Below are 26,202 nucleotides of genomic sequence, written 5' to 3' on the forward strand. Positions count from 1 at the left end.
AGTTACATAATCTATTACAAAACAGGATTACTGACTAAAATCTAATTATGCTTGTTTACAATGTCTTGGGTGAGAAACTATTGCAGTCTTTGTTATTGAATTCGTCTAGAAGAGCTGATATATTTTGTGGTCCAGCCCTGGCCTCAGTAACTTTTTATTCATATGACCCAGGCCAAGCGGCTTGACTAATACATATACATAAAATTTACTAAACACGGCAAATATTAACAACCAGACATGTTTACAAAAATATCAAAATCTCGTGTTTTCATGGTATGAGTTTTCATACGGACATTTGATAAATATTGATATATTTGTCGCTAAAAGGGAATGCGTGGCTATCGAATTTCTACTTTCATGATCAATTTCAGTTTAAACTATCTGCTAAAATGCTGTAATCCCCAATGACACAGTATTGTTGATGATAACAGCTAATTCTGAAAATACACCATCTAGCAATCTTAACAATAATTTTTTTTTTTAAACTGTGTTATCTATCATCAAAGTTTTTTTTTCAGTAGTGAAATCAAACAGTTGATTTTAATATTTATTAAGTATAAGTCAACATTTAAAATTTGGCAATCAACAGTGCACCTAAATTATGCAACAAAACGGAAGCAAAGCGATTTATGAAATGTGATATGTGTTGATGATTGAACATCCTTACCATCAGACATTTGACTAGCAGGCGGATGAACTGAGGTGAGTGGCGCACTAATTATAGTTCTCATTTTAGATAATTATATTTGTCATAGAATCATCGCAAAAATTGTTTGAAAAAATAATATTCAATTGTAAACTGAATAAATTTATATTTCCAGTTATAGGTCTACATCGTATGAAGATTAAGAAATACTTTGTATTCGTATTAACTTTCTTGTAAGTAAACGAGTGAAGTGTGTGATCATATTACCAAATATTCCTGATACTGTAGTTGAATATTAAAGATAAGAAAATATACCAGAAAATCTGTTCCATCTGCATATGTGTATGAATGGATGTATGTTTTCATTTTATCAATGAATTAACTTACACCTGCTTTAATATTTTCTGCGAGGCAAGGGGATGAGTACACTCTCTGATACCCGAGGGAATACTCTTATAATGTATGACATGATATCAGTAAAATATAACAAGGAGATGTGGTATACATGGTAGCCTTGGAGACAAAATTTAAAGACTTACAATATAAAACTTTCAATAGTGTGTATTTTTCCGTAATATTAAACTGCAGTTGTAATCTGTAACAACAGATTAAATTTCTTATCATAATTATTCAGTTTTTGGGTATACACTGAATGTATTTTTTGTATAGTTCTTTTTATAAAGCTGCTTTAATGTGCGATGTGTTTATATGCTTTTCTTTAAGTTTTATAGAGTATCCTCGCATCACAATACATACAGACAATGTAACTTACAAATATTGCTAATAAAAACATGTTCTTCTTTCTTCTGGACAAAATTATACACTTATTTGTGGCCAATTTTTATAAAATTTTAAAGAAAGTTGCACTCTCCCAGAGTATTAGGCCTATTGTTCATAAAGGTGATTGCACGTTTACCGTCGGTTTATCTTTTTTTTTTTTTTAGTATTGACTATCGTGTTTAATATAATAATATTTTATTTTCACTAAATGTTGATATAAGTTGGAACATTTTTCATCATTTTGTTTTTATCATTGTTACTTTGGTAACCAGAAAAGCGTACACAACATCTCATTGTTGATTTTTTGTTTGTTTGTTTTGGAAACGAAACGAAATGTTTTGTATCTCTATAATTAACTTAACAACTGCCAAACATGATACATTGCGTAACAAATGTTATCGTTACTGTTGTAATACATACAGACAACGAGATAAGTGCAGCATTTTATATCTGTTTTATTGATTGAGTGAGCCACATTTATTCTCACCCTTTTGATGGTGTATATCAATTTTCAATAAGATTCTTATCATATCATGTGCAAAACAACTTACATCCGATTTTCTCATATTCTATTCCCATTATGAACAATTGTCAGACTGCTTTCAGCATGCAGGAGACCTTTCTGTACTAGTATAAATGCAATTATCTTTCTACTATTGCTATTTGCTATTACCTTTTGAAATGTCAACCAATACTGTTAACATGCAAGACTCTGCGTTGTTTTATTCCTCTTGTCACATACAAGGCTAACGCTTATCCTATTAATTGTTGAACATGAAACTATAGAGCAAAGACAGATGATTTAGATTTCCTTATAGTGAATTTTCCTTTTTTGAGCGTACTGTTCTCGTGCTTACGTCGTATATTGTGTTTAAGTTTTAGAGATACAAAGTGTTAATTATGTTTTGAAGTAACACTGTGACTTCCTTGACATGGCTATATCCATTAATAAACTTGTCAGTTATGGCAACATACAGATTGTACCAGGGTTTATATCACACATGTAGACTTACAACCTACAGCTCGTTTTATTCCTTGATTGGTATCACTGCCCAAAGTGTTTTGTTTTTTTACATGAGCACATAATTTCTTTATTTTTGTGTGTTATTTTTAAATCTCGAATTAGTGTTTTCTTTGTGTAGGTCTTGTCTTGTTCAGTTCCGATACTTTCCCATACAGTGTTGTCGCTTCAGTATCGTACACTATTCACAACCTACTGTTGTGTTCAATAGTTCAAATAAACGCTATCCATGCCAAGAAATTGCCTCCGTTGGAATTCTGCAAACACCCCATAGAGCAAATTACATGGATGATTAATATTGACCATTTGGTATATGGCTGTGTTCTAAGCGACACGTACATGAAGGTCATAAATTAATTTGTTGAATGAAATCAAATCTTTAACTACTAATGGGTGCCGTAGGAGGTCGACCGGAATTTTTAGCGAGGATTTCTTGGCATGCATCTCTCTCAACATATGTTCACAAAAGAGTTTTAGAAAAATAAAAAAAATTGAGTACGAAACTAAATTTTTGGTTAAACAATTGATGGATAATGTGTCTTTATTGCGAGACTTATACATCACTGGGTCGTTACCTCTGCTGGTGGACTATCAGTCCCCGAGGGTATCATCAGCTCAGAAGTCAGTGCTTCGGTACTGACATGATTTAACAAACTTTACTAAAATTGTCCGTTTATAAATTTTGAAATTATTATAAAACTAAGGTTTCAACTCCCTCAGGCAAAGTTAGCTTTAGATGAATTTGGCAATTTATTTTAGGTATTTTTGACATATTGCTCTTTAACGATTTTCGGTACTCATCCATTTTCGGATTTCAAATGTTTGGCTTTGAGCGTTCCTGATGAAGGTAAATCCAGAAAAGCGCTTCTGACGCAAAAAATATTAAAGGTGTTGTTCTCCATTTTTTTATAGTTATATAAGAATACTATAACCTCGCAGCTTGCAAAGTCAAAGACTCGATTTATAAACCCATCTATGGTCAGTGTGTATTTGCACTTGAAGGAAGTGTGCAATTAAAAAAAATGTCTATCGTTTTGTAGTGCAGTAAGGTGTGAATCCAACAATATCCGATAAAAAACGGAACAGGTTGTCAGGTCTGTGGTTTCCTAAAAGCACATTCTATCAAATAAATGTCAAAAGTCAGTTATTTTAGATATTCAATATATATGCTTCCAGTGTGGATCGGTATAATGTATTTTCATTACATTCCAATTATATAACTACACCAGAAAATGAACCGCATATCAATAGATACAGGAAGATGTGGTGTGAGTACCAATGAGAACACTCTCCATCCAAATAACAATTTATAAAAGTAAACCATTATAGGTCAATGTACGACCTTCAACACGGAGCCTTGGCTCACACCTAACAAAAAGCTATAAAGGGCCCCAAAATTACTAGTGTAAAACCATTCAAACGGGAAAACCAACGGTCTAATCTATATAAAAAACGAGAAACGAGAAACACGTATAAATTACATAAACAAACGACAACTACTGTACATCAGATTCCTGACTTAGGACAGGTGCAAACATTTGCAGCGGGATTAAACGTTTTAATGGTACCAAACCTTCTCCCCTTTTCTGAAACAAATAGCATAACATCATAACATAGAAAACCACAGATAAAATATCAATTGGAAGGCTTGACTCAATCAAAAAATGTAAATTAACACACTATGAACGAATAAATTTGATCTGCGATACCTGAATGCAAATGCACAGTTAATAAAATATTAGGGACAAACATACAAGGCCAAAAAGCAAACAAAAAAGTCCAAACAAAGCACATGGCAAAACACCACCGCAAAATATTTAACCCTTCGAAAATAATCTGAAAAAAACCCGGTTTTAATAATATCTACAGGTAAATGAAAAAAAAACTAGATTCTGTATATATATATAAATGTGATCGACATGTCCATAGAAGAAACAGAGTAAATTGCTGATTACATTAAATGACAAAGTGCACGAGAAGAGCTTTTGAATCCTAACAGAAAGAGTGCAGTTTAACGTGATTTACTTACAGTCGCAACACAATCGTTGGGTGATCGGTCGGTATATAGGTTATTGTTCATTTTAGTTTATAAGTATATAAGAAAGAATGTAAATCATATCAAATAATTTATTGGTGTAAATTCCTATACAGAAATGATACCAGCTGACATTTACAAAATACAAATACAAAAATAAAAAAGTCAATTGTTCATGAACAATTAAAAGGTCTTTCCTTTTTTCTTTTATTAATTGCCTTATTAGTAAAAATATATGGTTTCTAAGGAATTTATGTCCATAACAAGTGGTTTCTAAGGACAAAAATCATTCCAAAGGATAAAAATATTACTACCAGTATTAAAAATGTCATATGTACTATTCATAGTATTTAAAGTTAAAAAAAATAAGTGATTGCTAAGGACTTATATGTCGTTGCTAGGGACAAAAATGTCATTTCCAGTATTAAAAATTTCATATTTATATTATTCATAGCCTTCTAAGTTAAAAAAGTATATGGTTGTTTAGATGTTTTATGTCGTTGCTAGAGACTTGACCTCTGACCTCTTTTGAGTTATAAGCGAAAAATCATCATTACGGACCCGAAAAACAGTTTTCGTGCCCTAGGTCCATAATAGTTGGTCCAATAATTTTGAACCCAACATAACAAATGTAGATCTGGACAAGACACATTTTCTCCGTTATATTTTATCAGCCATCTTTTACGGTTATTGAGTAAATTCGATAACAAGCTAAGGTCAAAATCTAGGTCATGACCTTGACCTTTGATCTTAGTTCAGTTTTCTTAGTCACGTAAATTGATGATCAATGGTGAAGATTCTAGGTGGCTACAACTTACGGTTTCTGAGTTTTAGTGGCCAACTGACATCGGTTAATTTTCGAAGGGGCATAACCCTACCAATGAGTCGTTGAATCTCTCAATCCATATGTAACGAAGAACCAGGGTCTTTTCCTGAACAAATTCCACCCTATGTCTTTTTCCTACCTATTATGGTTACAGAGTTAGAATAATAACAAGGTTTTCGGTGTTAGGGGAGATAACCCCTATAAAGGAAATGTTACGGGGTCGTGCCCTCACCACAAGATAGCTTTTGGTCAACCGATACTAGATACCTAGTATCATTTCAACATGTCGCGTACTTTTTGGGGGGAAATTTCGTTAAAGTTTGGCGGAAAGAATAATAATAATCAGAAGAAATACAGTAAGGTCTTTCCTTGTAGAAATAGGAAAGACCTTAATAATAAAAAAAAAAACCAAACAAACACATTTTCTCAATGATAAGAGATACATATTTTATATCTACATTGCGTGGAGGTGTTATTCATACTATATTATTAATTTCAAGCTATTACAGTAAGCTTTAATACTATAAAAGCTCTTAGCAACATTATGTTCAAATCATACATATCGCTTATTACAGCTACACAAGCAGTACTAATGCCCGTATCATTACTTTTTAAAATAAAACTAAACTTATCTTGTTCAGACATATTAACAAAAGATGGAACTATATCACTTAAAAATTACAAAAGAGTACATTTCTATTAAGTTCTAACGCTTAACATTCAATGAGGAAATGGAACTCATCTTCAATTCCATCCTTGCAAATTGGACAAATTCTCTGTTCTAAAGGTGTTCTAGTATATCTACCAACTTCTATTTCTAATTTGCTATTACTAATTCTGATTTTTATCATTTTAGAAATAACACTTGTTAATTTCCAGTAGAAGATATTTTTCTAATTCAAAATTATTTTTAACTTTGCGATATGTTCTTAGTTTATTACCATGACTATATTAGAGTCACAAAAAGAGCTTGTTTTCTTTTGAAATGAATGTAAGATGGCAATAAATTCAGCCGAAAATTAAAATTGGAATGAAGATACCAAGGTATGTGTGCGATTAATGAGAATGCATCTCTGTATCAAAGAAATATTCCTGCAAACATATTCTCTGTTCGTTCTCACAAAGAGATCTTTTTCGAAGTCAGTTATCACAAATACAAGGTCGTCTGCCTTCTAGAATCGAGAGGATCGATACAACTGTAAATATCAAGGTCCCATCAGATTACGGTTTATGTCATCGTTATCAAATCATCAATATTTCAGTAATCAATTAATTAAATGCAAATATATCTGCAGTTAAATTTAAGGAAATATGAATGTGAAAGGAATAATAATAAAACTCCACAGTTCCTAGAGGCAGACGACAGTCACGAATCGATGCTTTCAGACATTCAGATCTATGATTTGCACCATTAGTGCACAGCGCCGATCGACCTTCTTTCACTCATTTTTTTGTCACAATTCTGATTATGCAACTTGTGAGGCCCCTCATGGGGGGGGGGGGGGGTCCTAGTAATCACATAATCACCATTTGTTTGCCAATATAATCACATAATCATTAAATATTTGCTTATCTTTAGTAATCAAATAATCATAAACTAAAAATACAGTCCTAGGTAATCAAATAATCATGAAATATTTGGCTTAATAATCAAATAATCATTAAAAAAACGGCCAAGTAATCACATAATCAAAAACCCCATGAGGGCCCTCACTTGTATCAACAAAATGCTTAAAGCATCAATAATATGGAAATTTAATATAATCAGCTGCTAAATTTTAAAATGGAAACAATGTAAACATTGAAAACGTAAAATGAGCCGAGATCCATTCCCTTTGTTTGATGCACACAATTACAGAATTGATCTGTTAAATAGAATTTTGTCATGATATTTGCCACTATTACGCTCCACGCATGTCATTTTCTTATTATATTAACAAGAACCATTTGGATCTTTTGTCAAAGTTGCACACAGATGATATATTAATTTAACTTTGACATGATACTATATGTACCCGTATTGTTAAATTAGTATTGAAGTATTATCCGAGTGACATTTTTTCTTTTGGACACAATAATAGATTATATGGAGTGTGACAATCTTACCATTGATCACATAACAAAAGATGGTGGCTTAATAGTTGTGTCTTTTTGTTTACTGAAGTAATTTAAAGCAGCTAAAGAGAACTGGATCAGGAATATTTGAACATATAGTACTTCAATCAATTCTAAAAAAAGACAATCAAGTGTTTTAAGGCAAACATGGTTCTCAAAATTAACTGATTAGATATTTATAAAGAAGTAAATTATATACATTTTTTCTAGGAGTAGAGTAATTTCTAGGAGACACCATGGCCGAAGAAAAGGAGAAAATCGAAGAAATGAATTCTCCTGAGACAGAAAAGTTTCCATCAGACAATGTGGATGATAATAAAGCTGAGAAAAATTTCGAGAAACAAGTGATAAATTGTGACCCTACAGTGATGAATGGACCCGGTGTTTCACCTTCTCAGTCTGTGGAATCTGACAGCAACCTCAAAACAGAAACGTCAGAGTCTAATTCTATGGAATTTTCGCAGGATTTACAACATGATGATATGGACTATAGTACAAAAGAGGCTGAACATTGCATCCAACCTCAACCAGTACCTCAGGAAGTAACTAAAAACAGTGAAGAGGTAAATAACACTACGGAGAGCAAATCTACTTCTTTAGCTGACAATAGTGATGTAAATCCAAGTAAACCAGAAGAAAAAATAGAGTCTATTGAAACACCTTCAAACGTCGAGGTAGAGCAAGACACAGAACAGAATGTACCAATAGAGATCGTAAAAACTGGCAACGGATCAGTAAGTATAATAAAATGTTTAGGCATAGATGTTGTTTCAGATACACAAGAATGTGCAAAATATATGCATATTGTACATGCGTCTATATAGTTTTTGAACTTGCTCTACGTTTTGCAAAGTACAAAGTAGCTACTCGCTATTCAAACTACTCATTAATGTTTATTTCTTTTTGAATTGCTGCTCTGTCTTATTGTATATTTCTGTGTTTCACAAAATATTGGGGCGGATCCAACCATTTGTATGCCCCATTTATGGGCATTATGTTTTCTGGTCTGTGCGTCCGTTCGTTCGTCCGTCTGTCCCGCTTCAGGTTAAAGTTTTTGGTCAAGGTAGTTTTGGATGAGGTTGAAGTACAATCAACTTGAAGCTTAGTACACATGTTCCCTATGATATGATCTTTCTAATTGTAATGCCAAATTAGAGTTTGTACCCCATTTTTTTTTAAGGGAGTTCCAACCCATGGAAAAGGGGGAGGGGATTCCAACCATCTACGTATCCCATTCAAAAGCAGTGATCGTTAAAAAAATACATAAACAATCTGTTTTAATGCTATATATGATATTCAACTGTTGAAAACACACATGAAACAACATAATAAAGTTTTCAATTTTATTTCGGCATATATGTGAATTTTTACTACTAACCTCTATTTGATTGGGATGAAGGCCAGCATATGGAAATCCGACATTTATAACAACAACAAAAAAAACCCCGAAGATGACCAAAATAACAATCAAACACGACCAAGGGATCGGAGCTTAAATAGTCAGCAGTCAATGACAATCAAACGACTCCATACGATGGTCTAGTTTAACCTAGTTCTAAAAGATAGAGAGCGTTAAACTATTCGGGGAAATGCTGCCAAATAGTAGTACCCTATGTTATGTTAAATCAACCTTAGTTTGACTGTTGACAGTTAATACATTTTCTTCCAACAAAAACTACGCCGTTATAAACTATATAATATATAGGTCAAAATATTCTTGGTTGAATTAACACTTGAGAAATTAGGTAGCTTTTCCTACTAATTACTGGGAAGCAAAAACAAAGCTACAGGATATGTTTTATCTGACATCAGGAGCTAAAATCACTGCCATTAAAATACCTTCTTTAATCTACCAAATGTTAGATCGTTCAATGGACTGTCAGTTGATAAGAAGCAAGGCCTGTAATGATGATTGCTATATGAGATCTGGCTATAATCTTCGAATTATCTTTTTTTGAAGTTAGTTATGTTACACAGATATACACAAGGTTCAGTGATTCCTACAGATATGACCGGGGTAGATCTTTGTCTAATAATCCTGTCAAATAATTAAAAAGATTTCATAAAACATATGAATAGATATGGCCACAATAACAAAACGATTGTCAGTTATAGATCTGTAGATGATTTGAACATGTGCAAAACTTTATAAATAAACAAGTCTATAATTAGGTCTTTTTTAAATATTTAAAGACCTGTATAATTGGTACCTTTGCAGAAATTGTATCTTAAGTCAGCATTCAAATTATTTTTTTGTAATTATTTGTACTATCATACTAGATGTACAGTCAGATACCAGCAAACTAGTGGTAATGTATTAGTTTTGTGAAAGAAAACGTTGTGATATGACATTGAAATATAACTGATCTTTCTTCAATATAATGACAGTTACAATAATCTCTTACATTATAATGAAATATCACTTTGGCATAGATTAAGGACATAAAGGAGAAATGGTAAATCAAAGATTGGTCTTATGCTCTGCAACATTTCAAACTTCTTGCTTCCAAGACTTTGTGGCATAGTCAATTTTGAATTTTAGATTTTCTCAATGATAATGTGTGAAATTTGCATTATTTAAAGTGGGAAATTGAATACTGACATATGATAGGTGTAGGTGTGGAACAGACAAATTGAAAGTGAAAAAGATACCAGACTAATTGATTTGAAATTGTCTAGCATATAAATGTTAAAGATCCGTGAAGGTCTGACTGACACTCAATACGTATGATGACTTTTGGCACACAGTTCGAAATCATTGCGAAAGTACAATCATTAAAAGAAAACATATACTAGTAATCATAAGTTACACCAAGATGTCTTTAAATGAAATTGGAAACCCTGCATTTAATATACTTTTCAATCATGACATATGGTCAAATCACTGAAAAACCCCATTCCTTTCTAAATTATTGAAAATTACCAATCTTCCATTGACATAGTAATATGTTGGTGTGTATGAGATAAAATTGAGAATGGAACTGGGGAATGAGTCAAAGAGACTACAACTTGCCCACCAAAAATCGGGAAACAGCCGAAGGCAACCAGTGGGTCTTCAATATGTGTGCTTCAGATCTATTTTTGCATCCTCCTTACCATAGCAAGGACTCTTTTGCAAGTGTTTCCGATACGGGTCGATCTATATCGAACTTTTCTAGATACCACAGCCATCTTTAATTTTAGATTGCATAGTATCAAAATAGACACATAAACCAGCTAATTGATTTGGAGTAAATCCATCATTTGCCATTGGCGGGTATCTCTCTCTATATATATTACTCTCTCGAGAATTATTCCCCTTTCAAGAGCCCTGCATTTACACCTAAAACCTCACTTGTTCTAAAAATGATTTAAAAAAATGAAGGTCTCCAAACCAAGCATTTAACCATATATATATCTACCAATGGTGGAAAGTTGACTACCTTACATTCTTTCAGTCAGTCGACCTTGAGAATATTTCAAGTCGAAAGCTTTTGAAATCCACTAATTGTATCCGCCTTATATATATAAAAAGAAAATACAGTAAAGATATACATTGTATGAATCAATATACCTGTGGAGTCATGTAATTCTATTAAAAGTAACTTATGGAAAAGATAATTGTATGTTGGACAGACTTGACTGAGATTAATGGTAGGTTATTGATTGAACCACCAAAAAACACCTCCCCTTTCTCACATTGGTGAGGATATTACCAGACAATCAAGGCCAGGTAAGACACTATTGTCAAACTGAAAGGTATTACTTTTCCATTGTTCAGTACGTTTAACACCTTTTAATAGGTTTTCATTAAGGTGTTTGTTTTTTTCGTAGCCTTCATAAGATGATACTTCACTTCATCTAAATCAGCTGTAACAAGACATAATCCTCAGATTTACATAATAAGTGTTAAATTATCTATTGTAAGGTGGGTGAGGGGCATGAACTTCCTAAATATAGTGAAATGTAAACTAAGTATAATCCTTAAAATATGATAATTTTGATATACTATAAGATGTAAGGTGTATGAGAGGCATGCACCTATTACTTATAGATTATTACATGGCATTTTTCATATTGCCCTGGTATCAGCCCTAGACTCCCATATCAAGCCAGAGGGCTTTAGCCCGAGGGCTTGATATGGGTCGTGGGCTGATAGCAGGGACCATATGAAAAATGACATGTAATAATCTATTTATCACATATTTTTAAGCAAGAGAAAACAAATAGCTTACACCAAATTATGTTTGATATTTCATCAAAAATCAAAAAGATATTTAACGAAAATAAAATAAAAAATGTATCACTGTGAGTTTAAAAAAGTTCGTATCACAGTAGGTAAACAACGTTTTGTGAAAAGTTTCAGAAATGATTAACAATAAATATATTAATTCTAAGAATTGCAAATATTAAACGACTTTAAATCTTAAAATGTTACATTACAAATGTTAATAATGCTTTTAAAGAAGAATCCTATATCGCTACTCATTCCAGTGTGGCGTCATATATTTTATAAATTCTTTATGACGTCAAAATTTTACGGGAACTTTTGTGATTTTCACTGTTGATTTCTACTTTTTTCTTCTACAGCAGATTCGTAACTTTCTAAATTTCTTTTCATTGTGTTCAACTTGTTTACAAATAGTCTTTGATTGACAGTTTACCGGAAGTTAAACTCGGGGGCTTGATATGGATTTCGAGGGCTGATATCGATATCGGCCCCGAGGGATGATAACCAACCTTGACTTCCGGCTATTATTGGCCATGCAAAAACGTACATATCAGTACAAAATATGTGATAAATAAGTTTAAAGGTGAAAATGAAAGAAAAGTATAATTTGCAAAATATGATATTTTTTTGCATTGTTGCATTTAACAGAAAAATGTAAAACCTGTCCAATGATTATAACAACCCTCTCATAAGTTTATACTTAAGTACATTCTTAAATCTACATATAATCCATATCATTTTGTAAACAAATTATGTCCACATGGTAAACTTATTATAGGTCTATATACAATGGCCAGCATTCCTCGGATACTTACCTTACCTATTCAAAAGTATGTGTATCTGGTCTTTAATCACCATCTGGTCAATTTTAAACAAACTTGTGCATAAATCATCTCTAAATAAATTAATCCTGGCTTAAATGTCTTTATAGACTACTTGACATAAACCAATCCAATGTTTAGGTAGGTGTTGATGAACAAGATTCAAAGGGTCAGATAATTCATTTATAACTATCCCATACACAGTTGCCTATATGTTGAAAACCAAAGATTTTCAATAAAGGTCAGAGAAAAGTGAACTTAATTTACCAAATAATTGCATCTCTTCAAACCTCAACCCTCATTCAGTCAACCTAAGTCTCCAATTCACCTTATGCACTACAAACAAAATTCTCTTATACAGGACTGGACTTTGAATTAGTTAAGAACTTATAAAAAAGGAGTATGCTAGGTGTCAATTACTTTTGAATCCATGTCATTGCAGGTATTAACGTAAACAAAAGAAGCAGTTGCATGGTCCCATTTCATTAATGGTGTGAACAATTTTAAATGAACATTGAAAGTTGTGTTGATATAGGTTTTGAATAAATCAGGAAATTGCCTTTTCAATTTTATAACATTATTTGTTTGCAACATTTCAACTAATCTCAATAATTATGTTTTACTTGAGTATGCCATAATTTGCAATGGCATTTACGTGACCTGCTCTAAGAAAAAATGCACTTCATCACTGTGATCATTGTATGTGGGATGTGCTTATAGTGATATCACTTTCATTTGTAACATGTATGCACTCTTAAATAACTATCCAAGTCATTTATAACAAATCTTGGCAAAGTAAAGAAACAATTTCAGACCCAAGAGATCAATAAAACATTTGATTTAAACTATATATCAGTAGAAAAAAGATAAATGAGCTAATTTTATGGGGTTGAACAACCAACCAGTTACTGTTCCCATCATATTTAATGAAGCATTAGTAAAAGTTGTACAGAAAAGGTAAATGGCCTTTTGACATTTGACCGCTTACAAAGGGAAAGAATAAAACATTCATCACTGCAAATTAGCTTTTGACCGAGACAAATTACAGGTAAAACATTTCACAAAAGATAATGACTGAATGCAAAACACTTTGTCAAATCTGTGAAATGACATGTTTTCCATGGTGACTCATTTAAGTAGAGCATGATATATTGTTGCATTACCTGAGACAACCTTGTGGAACTATTGTTTACTATAGGGATAAGCCATGTGTACATTAAAGGGCACCCTAACACACAATACCAGTACTAAAATTGTTTCAGTTATAAAATTGATCATTGTTGAAAAAAATCTGTCAAAATCTGTCACTATACCTAAAAGCTATTATAATAGAGAAGTCATGAAATAACAGGGTAGGGGGTCCCTTAATGAGCATTTAAGGATAATTCAAATGCTACCTTTAAAAAAATGTTTTATAACATTGTTGGGTTTTGTTTGTCCTAAAGACTAATAGAATTGGTTGTCAGATTCTTTTCCTTACAAAGAGATAAGCAGGATTAGCCTCCAAACACAACACTAGGAGGATTGCAAAAAAGTTAAAACATGTATTACAGTACAAAAAAGTTGAAGCATGTATTACAGTACAAAAAAGTTAAAACATGTATTACAGTACAAAAAAGAAAGAGCAATGGTAAACACAAACTCTATTAGTATTAAAGTTTTTTAATGTAGATTGTAAAGAAGATTAAGAATTTTCACTTTGTTGTTATCCATCTGAATCAATTGAAGGGACAGAACTCTGAAACCATTATTTTTGATAATAATGAAAATAAAATTTGACCTGCACCTCATGCCATGGTAAATAGAAATGTTATTTAAGGTCCTATTCCAGAGAATATTTAAATTATCATCAGGAAACTGTCTTAGTTGGATTTACAGTCAGACAGGCAGGCATACAAAGGGTAATCCTATTGGAACTTATACCAAATCCTTGGTGAAATTTTCTTCTTTATCATCTGAAAACAGTCTTAATGTATTAATCCTCTTAATATATTATTTACAATATTGTGAAATGTGAAAGAATGGAAAATCTATCAGTCTCAAAATCTACATTTGTTACATACATTTATCATTGTCTCAGACAGAGGCTAGGATTTCTTTTGATTAATTCATTTTAAAAATTGTATCTCATAATTCTATTACATAAAACAAAATCTATGCAAATCAAATTATTTTCATCAAACTAAAGAGACATGATCAAAACAAACAATTTCTGTTAAAATTGTATTAAACACACACGCTAATCTTAACCTAATCAATAAGAAACATTGTTAACATCTATTTTCACTAACAATGTAATTTATTCAAACAAAGCAATGTTTACAAGAAATCTATTCAGGATCAAATGTGCAATCACATTTAAAGACAAACCTCCTTTCTTCATTTTTGTTTTCAAATACATTTAAATAAATCCTATTGATTGTACATATTCCCATCCTCAGACATGTCAGATCATCATGCAAACCAAAGTTTTCATTTATATGATTTCTAACTGGACATGCAGCTCATATGTGTATGTTACCTCTGCACACTCGTACTTAGATCCAGAAAAAAACCCAGATCCTACTCATAGCTAACGGTTTAGTGTACATATAAAAAAAGAATATGTGGTATGATTGCCAATGAGACAACTCTCCACAAGAGAGCAAAATGACACAGAAATTAACAACTATAGGTAACCGTATGGCCTTCAACAATGAGCAATGCCCATACTGCATAGTCAGCTATAAACGGCCCCTAAATGACAATGTAAAACAATTCAAACGAGAAAACTAACGACCTAATTTATGTTTGTTTTTGTTACATCTGGTTATGAAAAGTGTTATATCATCTTTTAAATCTAATGGGTCTACTTGCTTTCCATCTAGGTTGATAATAATAAAGCGAAAATGTGAAAATTTATTTTCCCTGGATTAAAACACTTTTTTAATTAAATATTAGAGGAGATTTCAATTTTTGTTAGAGCAATTACAAAATAATCCTTTAACAGTCTTTTTTGGGGTCATAAAACTTCAATGCTTTCCAAACTCTCCCTCTTTTACCTGAAATATCTTAGTTTATGCTGCATCATTTTTAACCTTTCACATTTAAAAAAACACTTTTTGCAATGTATTTTTGGTGTTGAAATAAATATTATAGTTTGAATACTAATGAAAAACATGCTTTATAAAAATGTACTCTTTTTGGACTGAATTGATGATTTCCATTATAACTATGTGTATACATCTATTAAGTATAAAATAACCATATCTAAGTACAATATATATAAATGACACATTCCATTGTAAAATGTGTTACCACATTACATACTTGTCATTGATATAATTTCTGATCAATATCTAAAAAAAAGTAAAAATGCATACAGAACAGACTCAAGGTTAAAATTGCAATAAAATAAATTTGCTGACTGTTGTACTAAGCTACTAACCCAATATGGTTTTTAAGAGAAGGGGTCCCATTTAGCTTCAAGTGTTAAGTAAATAACTTAATAATTTAATGTATTTCAGTTTGATGCATTAAAGTGAAATAGGAATTTTAAGGTTGTTTTTTTTAAAGAATTGAAATTTACACCCAAATTGGCCAAATGTAGAGATTTTGGTGAAAGTTGGTGAATATATAAAATTTCCACATTTTGGGAAACTATCTATTTAGTCTTTGTTTAAAGATGATAATCAAAATTTTAACTAACAAGAATATGTCCATAGTACAAGGATACCTGAGGCGGATTTATCAGAAAAATTGTGGTTGGTTATATAGGGAATCACTGAAGCGTGACGGAATCGGCCCCCCCTTAGGCAGTCAGTGGGCCCCCTCTTATGAAAATTTCTAGATCTGCCACTGGATACCCCACTCACACTGTCATTTTCTATGTTTAGTTGGCCATCATTTGTGGTCTTTACTATAATTTGGCATTAAAATTAAAACGATCATATCATAACTTAAAGAACAATAAACATGTGTACAAAGTTTCAAGTTGATTGGACTGCAACTTCATCAAAAACTACCTTGACCGAAAACTTTTGCCTGAAATGGGACAGACTGACAGACCAACATACAGACCGAAAAATAGTTAATGCCCCTAGGTGGGAAATAAAACCAGGGCCATTTTTTAAGGTCTTTCATAATTCTTCTACTCTTCTATTCTATATTCTTTTATAAAATATATGACTTGTTCCAAAAATATTTGGTTTATAATAAAAGTGAACTAAAGTTTTTAGAGGCTTAGGGTTTGAAAACCCTTACTGGCTTAGATATAAAACTTTTTATTTTTATAGTGTACTTAGATCTATTATTGCACCCTACAGTTTGAATAAAATTTGGGTTAAACATCACGCAAATTGTATTTGAATGTTCTGGCAAAGAAGTTGATTTTATAAATTACCATGAATTGCCCAGGCATTGTGATCGTCTCTCAAAAAGTAATAAATAAATGCAAAAGTGTAGAAATTCTATTAACTTTGTTAATTTGATTGGTGATTTAAATGAACAGATGCTACTACAGCAGAAACGAGTAGCGTTTTATGAACTCTTCTCTAGATAAGAAAAGGTTAAAAAATGTAATCATGCTGAGTAACAGGAGGCTTATAAAACTTCATCATGTCAAGATCAAAATATCTATTGATGTTTCTAGATAAATAAACTTTTGGATTGCCTGGGGAAATAAATTGTATAGTTCTGCTCTATCAGCAACTATTGACGCAAATTTCTGCTCGTAAAAATTTCAATTAATAAAATGTGTATATAATTTTTCAAATTTTCTATTCAGTTGTGAGATAACTTTCTCATTGAAAACTTGTAAAAAGGTTACCTGGATAGATATTTAACAACATACACTTTGACACAACCCCCTAGAGCATGAAATAATTGTCAATATCAGTCTAGTCAGATATTGTGTTAAAATACTTTAGTCACACAGGATAATAATTCTTAGAGGAATAAATAACAAAAAAGAACAACTCCCAGGTGTGGGAAATAATTACAAAAAGGTAAGTACTCTTAATTAGACCTAAAATATCATGTTTCCCATTAGAAAGTAAATTAATACCTTTTTACAGTTTGATCATATATTCATTACTTTAGGACTGGATTAGTGCCAGAATTCTGTGATTTATTACTAAAATAAAGTATAAGGATTTGTGTACAAAAATGTCTTACATTAATCAATTATTGGAAATTCCATAAGAAAAACATTTATTTAAAACACAAGGGTAAGTTGCTTTTTTATTGAATTTTATAACTTGTACTGTATACTAAATATGATGATCTGTATATTAAATTGAATAGCTACAATGGCTCTCTATGGGATTTCTAGGAAGTAAAAACTCTCCTAATGTGGGAGTCCTAGGAAGTATATGTCAAACTGTTGTTCCTAATGTAATAACTGAACTCCAGGCATTATTATTAATGTTGATACGATCAGAAACATGTCCATGTTCTTTCACTCAGTAGTATCCTGGGATTTACCTCCTACAAAAAATAACAGTGGGAATTATATATTGTTGATTTTTTGGCAAATATATAGACTAGACTGACCTCAATCTATTTCATGATCTGTGGTAGTAGGTTTAATTGTTTCTCGTATATTATCACTTTTTTAAAACTGGCTAAAAAAGTGCTATAATACTTTCTACAACCATAATATTTTGAGACAATACTATACTTAATTTGTCATTTAGGGACCTTTTATAGCTGACTATGCAGTATGGGCTTTGCTCATCGATGAAAGCTGTACAGTGAACTATAGTTATTAATTTTTGTGTCATTTGGTTTCTTGTGGAGAGTTGTCTCATTGGCAATCATACCACATCTTCTTTTTTATATTTATCACTGTGTTTACAACATGTGCACTTTCATAAGAAAGCTCCATTCATAACAAAACCAGTTGCTTTTCCAACAATATCCTGATTTTTCATGAAAATTGCTGTACTTTAATACAAGCAGAAGCAGTCCATTCATAGTATTTATCCACTGACCTATCTTATTCAGCATAGAATTAAGTACAGAAAGATAGTATAAAACTTTATGTAAATTTCTGGTCTATAGCCAGGTTAATTCTGTTTATATATTGTTGGTTTGTGGTGACAAGTGATGTCAACACAAATGCATATCATATGATGTCACCATACAAATAAATGCAAGTAGCCTTCCAAAATTTTAAAGGTAAAAATGAGGAAATATTTACATGAAATTAATAACTTTAAGAAGCTGGGACACAATATATGTTTATATTTCTTAAGAAAACCTATTTCTAAAGCAAGTTCAACACACAGTAAAAAACACATAAAACAAAATACTTATTGTACAAACACTGTGAGGGTATAATGGTTTGGTTAATATTCAATGACTAAACAAAACAATAATAAGCCATTCATCCTTTTAAGTTTCCAATACAAAAAAATATCTTCTCATATTTAAACTCCCTATGGGACAGTAAAAAACTGTATGAAATTTAGTAAGATTCAAATAGAATTGATCTTTATATAAAACTAAGATGTGTTATGATTTCCAATGAGACAACTCTCCACCAGAGACAGTAATGACGTAGAAGTTAACCAACCAGCTAATGATACATGCACAATATAGCTCTATCTATATTTAAATAGTGATTAAACTATTTCCTGTTAATTATTTTTGTAAAGTTCTCATTTGGTGAATTATTTTCCTCCTCCATCTTGAGTTATGACAGGCCAGTTTTATAATAAGCCCTGAATAATCTGTATTAAGCATCTCATAATAGATTAGACTTGTCATATTAGAGGCCTGTTTTTCAGTAAGGTAAATACCCACTGTCCAGTTTATCACCAATAAAGATAACATGGCCTTTGAGGGCACTGACTGTTATGGTCATAATGACACTTATCAGATCTAAATCAAATATTAGATTTAGGGCAAGAGTTGATTTTATTATCTTGATTTTGAATTTAAATTCGAATTCTTGATCTTTAAAAGAGAAACCAGTGAAATTATATTTGTAAATGTTTATACTAATTTAAGTGCATACTTCAGTCTTGCTCTCACATCTAAGATTGTAATAACAAAATGCTGTAAGAATCACAAGATAACATAGCCATGTTAATTCAGTTTAAATAAAAACTTTTCAATATTTTCACCTCCATTAAACACACAATATGTTAATAACATTTGCCTTAACTGAGGCTTCAACTCTTGAATTTCATTAAACCTATATATACGAACTCTAACATCTATCTGGATACTCATTACTGTTGGATAGTTGTCTCATTAGCAATCATACCACATATCCTTATTTTTGATACTCATTGCTGTTGGATAGTTGTCTCATTAGCAATCATACCACATATCCTTATTTTTGATACTCATTGCTGTTGGATAGTTGTCTCATTAGCAATCATACCACATATCCTTATTTTTGATACTCATTGCTGTTGGATAGTTGTCTCATTAGCAATCATACCACATATCCTTATTTTTTCGTATTGATAGTAGTTGAAAATTAGAAAACATAACCAATTCTGACAATAAAATGGAAAACATAACCAATTCTGACAATAAAATGCACAACTCATATTTTATTTAAATCTGTTTATTATTCAAACTCTTTAAAATTCATGAGCAGGTTTCAACTATCTATAACAAATCACAACACTTAAATGTCAATGTCTATTTTATAAAAGGTAACTTATGCTTTCAAGGCAAATTATCTGCACTTAAATATAAATGAATTAGGAACGGATATATGAAATTATTATTATGAATAATCTAATTTATCCATTTTGCATAATCAAAGGTTACACTCCGTTTTCATTGACTTGAAGTGGAATGTAACAATCTGAAAGATCTGACAGTTTGAACGAATTATGTCCTGAGAAAAGGTGTTATGTTATTCAATGACCATAAGCTTGTCTCACCTCTCTTGACAATGAGTTACTGGTACATGGACTGGTCCTATGTCTTATTATTCTATTGATAAGAGTTGATCTTGCAGCCTGTAAAAACAAAATAAATCTTTAAGAACAATATGAGAGTTTGTGCTATTCAATCTTTACCCTTCTAAGTATTGTCTTCTGGATTACAGTATTCTGTTTTTGTCCTTATCTAGTGTTGTCTGTTTTACTTCCGCTTATGGTTTTTTAATCCACCCTCCCCTTTGTGGCTTCTTGACATTTTAGAAGAGTAATTAATACATTTCAATAAATGCTGAAACTCTTGCTTATTTAGGTTGCTTGTTTTTTTCTTTTTCTCCCCCTTGTATACTTTCATGTTAGGAGTTTTCTATGACATATTTCAAAACCTTATTGCACTCTATAATATTCAAAGGCAGAAAAATGCAGGACAATGCATCAGTATATAACTATTCTAAGTGTTTGACTATGTGTGTGTGCTGATTAACTGTTTACCATATTTGGATTTCAGCTCAAATGAAAATGTTATTGAACAGGTTTAATGTTTTCTTTAATCTTTATATTGGAAGAAAAATAAACTTTACATGTCTTCATTTAAAATGAAAATCCAGTGAACTGTAATATATTCATTTCAAGGTCAAATTATTACAATCTCAGCTGGTTTTAGTCAACATGAATAATAGAGGTTTTTAAAGTCTACAACAAAAATTTGTGTTTGTAGGTTTATCAAAAATTTTGGATATCAATATCTTATAAGCTAGACAAATCATATTCTAGCATTTAGGTTAAAACAATTTTACAAACATTTAAAATTCTCCTTTTATAAATCACTGCACTGGTATAATTTAGATAAAATCTATTTGTTTAAAATTAAGGTTTAAAGTGGCCACTTATTTTGTATATAGAAGCACTGAACATTACCAACAAAAAGACCATTTTAACAAACTTTGATATATATAAATTCAATACATGACAAGATGTTGTCAAAATGACATCAAAACAGTTTGTGTTACATAAATTATATCATAGTTAATTAATAGTCATATCTCTTGAATAGAAAAAGTGAAAATATTACAATCATCCTGACCTTCATTTTGTAATGCAAAAACAGTATATTTCAAAAATTTAATTCGATCAAATTATCCAGAAATTATTGAACGGAATAGACATAATGTGCCATTTTCCAATCAATCAGGAACTATAACTCTTGAACAGCAAATGCCAAAACTGTCAATAACAAACTTGACCACAAAATATCAAAATTTGAAATACATTTGAAGAATCAGTGGCAGATCCAGAAATTTTCATAAGAGGGGGCCCACTGACTGACCTAAGGGGGGGCTCCAGTCACGCATCAGTGATTCCCTATATAAGCAACCAAATTTTTTCCCAAAAAGGGGGTCCGGGCCCCCCTGCCCCCCCCCTAAATCTGCCTCTGAGAATGGTTCACAAATTATAAAATGAAGAGTTCTTGTTACTACATGTTAACAGCTCAAGTGTCTTATAATCAGCCTGTCCAGTTGTTAACTCAAGTGTCTTGTAATCAGCCTGTCCAGTTGTTAACTCAAGTGTCTTGTAATCAGCCTGTCCAGTTGTTAACTCAAGTGTCTTGTAATCAGCCTGTCCAGTTGTTAACTCAAGTGTCTTATAATAAGTGTCTTATAATCAGCCTGTCCAGTTGTTAACTCAAGTGTCTTGTAATCAGCCTGTCCAGTTGTTAACTCAAGTGTCTTGTAATCAGCCTGTCCAGTTGTTAACTCAAGTGTCTTGTAATCAGCCTGTCCAGTTGTTAACTCAAGTGTCTTATAATAAGTGTCTTATAATCAGCCTGTCCAGTTGTTAACTCAAGTGTCTTGTAATCAGCCTGTCCAGTTGTTAACTCAAGTGTCTTGTAATCAGCCTGTCCAGTTGTTAACTCAAGTGTCTTATAATCAGCCTGTCCAGTTGTTAACTCAAGTGTCTTGTAATCAGCCTGTCCAGTTGTTAACTCAAGTGTCTTGTAATCAGCCTGTCCAGTTGTTAACTCAAGTGTCTTGTAATCAGCCTGTCCAGTTGTTAACTCAAACTAATAACAGATTTTAGTCAGATAACCTGATTAAAAATTCAATATTCAGATTGAAAAAAAGGTTGACTTACAAGATATATGTTTGAATTCCTTATATGACAAGGAATGCAAGTTTTTGTTTTTACCTGTTATTTGTTTACTGAAAATGAGGTGTCTGTGTTAAGTGTCAGATGTATGGTCATCTCTGTTGAATTTTTCAGACTGCATAAAAAATTAAGAGCTAACTAATACTATATTGACTGGATGCTTGTCCACTGCTGGTCATTGAATAGTGACCTCTACATATATTTTCTATTTAACTTGTGTTGATGGGACCCAAAATAATGTTTTATTCAAAAAGTCCATTTGGATTTCAAATCTATGTTGGTTCTCATGTATATACTATATTAAGGCATAGTTTTTTTTGCAAACCATTTATCATGTATGTATCATCATGATCATGCAAAAACAATTAAAATAACCACAAATATTCTAAATTTCTTTATTTACTTCATGTAATTCTTATTACAACAGATGAAAGTTGAACATAATAATTATGTAAGTTTTTCCATTTCCCTGTCAACTTTTCTGTCGCCATACACATTCTTTAAACTTAAGATTGATCATAATTTTTACAAGTGAAAAGAAGCAAAAAGTTATTTCCCTAAAGGGCTTAAGAGAGAATGAGCCACAAAATATTCATGTTCCTTTGCCATTTTCAATGTCAGTGGTCAATTAAAGATGTCCTTGGTTTTCCGTTTCATTGATGTTTTGATTACCTATATCTCTTTACTCATAAAACAAGAGGTTGATTTTTGGAACAGAAAATTCTCCCCCCCCCCCTTTTTATGAACTTCATATATTGCCTCTGCAGAGACCTTTTACATATGTCAATTGTTCTGGATTTTTTCAAAATCCTGGACCCACCTCCAAACAATAGTATTCATAGAGTATCGATGGTATTTTCCAGATTTTTTTGTGTGTTTTCAACCATTGCATCAGTACAGGAAAGGATTAATTGATAAGAGGAATAACACCATAACAGGGAAGTGATCTAAATCACCTGTCAACACCTGTGTATGTTGTCCTCAGGTTGAGGGTAATCTGTATTTGTATACAGTGTATTAAACTGGTACCTAATGTAATACAATGATTGATAGGACTGTCATCAAATGAAATAACTGATTATCATCACCTACTAGAATCTATATATAATTTCCTGTAATTATTTCACATTGTAGGGTGTCACTAATACAACACAGCATATCACGTTTTAATAACTAAACCTATATCAATCTGTAATGAAAAATTCATTATTCTAACCAGCTTGGTTGCATTCAGTAAAAAGGTTATTACCCAAAGTGCTTATATATAAATGAATGACATAATTAACAGTTAGATGTGTTATGAAATTAGTCAACAAAGTGAAACTGTTTAAAGGGGTTTATAATGATCTTTTCTTTGAAAAAACTGCTTAAAATCAGATTGTTCGGTACTGGTGGCAAGTTCCAGGAGTTAAACTCTCATAGTTGCCAAGTGAATAAGATGGCATTGGATAGGAAGTGCCATTTTTTTTGGAAGCGGTTAGAGTTATATAAATGTTGCAAGACATGTTTGGAGGACAAGACACTTTTGAAAATAGGCAGCAAAATCTTCTTGGAAACTACAAGACCCTTCCCAATTACTAAACTCTGTTTACTTTTTCAGAGGTAGTCAAATGTAGTGCATATTTATGTTTACAAGCCATCTCCTTTTAAATGAGATAACTATAGACCAGAGGGTTTAACTTGCAGATATTTTTTAGCATAATGCACTAAGAGATTGTTATAAAAGATTTCAGGGGGAAAGAGAAAAACATGACCAGAGGCAAAATAATAACAAAAATATCTACTTTTTAAACATATAAACTGTTATCACAGAGATATGTCTCGCCTTTTTGTAATTTTGATTATGCAAATGTTGAAATCAAAATAGCAATACTTAAACATCTTACACAAGTTAAGAAAATATTCAAAGTGAATGCACCATGACTGAGTTACATGGCTAAACATTCTCCATGTAAATGAGATGTGCCAATGCTTATACAACTGCATACCAAATATCATTGACCTACCACTTGTGGTTCCCCATAAACTGACCTAATCACAAACTAATACATGTAAAATAAGCAAAAGTTTCGAAGTCAATAGACCATGACTAAGGGGGCAGAGCTAAATTATCTCCATGGAAATGAGATGTGCCAATGCTTATACAACTGCATACCAAATATGATTGACCTACCACTTGTGGTTCACCATAAACTAGACTTAATCACAAACTAATACATTGTTGACGCAGCAGCCGCCGACGCCGGAAACAGTATACCTATGTCTTGCTTTTTGACTCCGTCAAGGCGAGACAAAAACTATGCACATTTAAAACTTTAAGAATATTTTGATGAACAACATTTTAACACATCTTTCAAAACATACTAGGCCATTGGTTTTCTATTTGATTTTTTCACATTTGTTATCTTTTCAAGCCCTTTTATAGCTTAATTATTATACAATTTCCTCATTGTTGAAGGGCTCACAATACAACATGCTTACATTCTTGGCACATGGTCTTTGGAAGTTGTATAGAAGCAATTATATTGCATCTTCTTATTTTTAAATAGGTACATGTATATCTAAAAGACAAGACTATCACATGTGCATTTATATTCATGGAAATGCAGTATTCAGGGACCTATTTCTTTTCGTTCGTAATTGAGGAGTGACATAAAGGGGCTTATTTCAAATCTCTCTTTTTTTGTAAATTTTGTAAGCTCTTTTTCCATTTTTTCCCTCTCTATTCATAGATCCCTCTTTTAATACTCCCTAAATAGAACATCCCTATTTTGTTTATCCCCTCTATCTCACATCCCAAAAGTGTGTCATCCCCCTTATAATTATACTACCATAAAATTGGATAAATTTTGATTGCAAGATTTATTATGAACCTATGCTTCAAACACGGACTTCATTTATTTTGATGTTTTTAAAGCTGTAAATGATTATTCATACACACAAAGTTTATTTCTTGGTTAACCTGTATTAATTACAAAGATGTAAACCTGGGATACAAATAAATCTTAAACATGACTGTACATATGTTTTTCACAGAGAGGGGGAAATGAAGATAATCATATTTTATTTTACGGTTTTTCTTCGTGCAAACATTTTGATCAACTGAACTGAGTGAACCAAATGGAAAAAAGAAAATTTTACGAGATAAAATTGTTGTTACAAAGAAAATATTACATTGTCAAATCTGATATTTGACAAAATTTTTATGTTGCATTCAGATGTTTCGTATTAAATTATGGATTTCATCTAAACATCAAGTTGCTAGGAAACAATCTTTAAAAATAAAAAAAAATAAAATTTATTGACAAGTTTTTGTCCAAACATGCTCACTGAAATGATCAAATTAACCTTGGTTGTTCGTCTTCTAAATGCAAAAATTAAAAAGGCGTGGGTGTAGGGTGGATTAAAGTGCTTTTGAAGTTTGAATCTTTTTGCAGATTTATTATTTAAATTGAGTGTGCCTACTAAGAATGTTAAGCATGGTGTTAACTATAACCCATATATCTCCAAATAAGGGTGTACTGTATCATGCATTTATTCCAAACACATTTAAGCATACTACTGTGCTAAAATGGCTTTTCTAAGACCTATATACTTTAAAAAAAATTGCTTTGGTATATCAATAAGTGTGTATGCAGTTTGGGTACATAAGTAAATAAGCCTATAGCTTACATCCACTTCATTTTGAACTGATGTGGATAGGATTCTCATTGGCAA

General features: G+C 31.7%; 1 protein-coding gene and 1 long non-coding RNA gene across 14 annotated transcripts in view; one reads left to right on the top strand and one right to left on the bottom strand.

Moving 5' to 3' along the window:
• The first annotated feature begins 304 nt into the window (after nucleotides 1-304).
• The window catches only part of LOC139527695 (band 4.1-like protein 2), a 74,960-nt gene continuing 49,062 nt past the window's right edge, over nucleotides 305-26,202 (top strand). For 8 of the 13 annotated variants that reach the window (XM_071323318.1, XM_071323326.1, XM_071323333.1 and 5 more), the window contains exons 1-2: nucleotides 305-702; nucleotides 7,634-8,157. In XM_071323318.1, the coding sequence (XP_071179419.1) occupies nucleotides 7,660-8,157 (498 nt within the window). In that variant the 5' untranslated portion in view covers nucleotides 305-702; nucleotides 7,634-7,659. The other 5 variants (XM_071323387.1, XM_071323435.1, XM_071323358.1 and 2 more) reach the window with 4 other exon arrangements.
• Nucleotides 17,781-26,202, bottom strand: part of LOC139527776 (uncharacterized) — a 39,960-nt gene continuing 31,538 nt past the window's right edge. The window contains exons 5-6 of the long non-coding RNA XR_011665443.1: nucleotides 20,341-20,418; nucleotides 17,781-17,920 (exon numbers count right to left, since the gene is read on the bottom strand). This is a non-coding gene — a long non-coding RNA (uncharacterized lncRNA). The remainder of the gene's footprint in view (nucleotides 17,921-20,340; nucleotides 20,419-26,202) is intronic.

This window comes from Mytilus edulis, chromosome 1 (genome assembly GCF_963676685.1).
Source record: "Mytilus edulis chromosome 1, xbMytEdul2.2, whole genome shotgun sequence".
Classification (NCBI taxonomy): domain Eukaryota; kingdom Metazoa; phylum Mollusca; class Bivalvia; order Mytilida; family Mytilidae; genus Mytilus; species Mytilus edulis.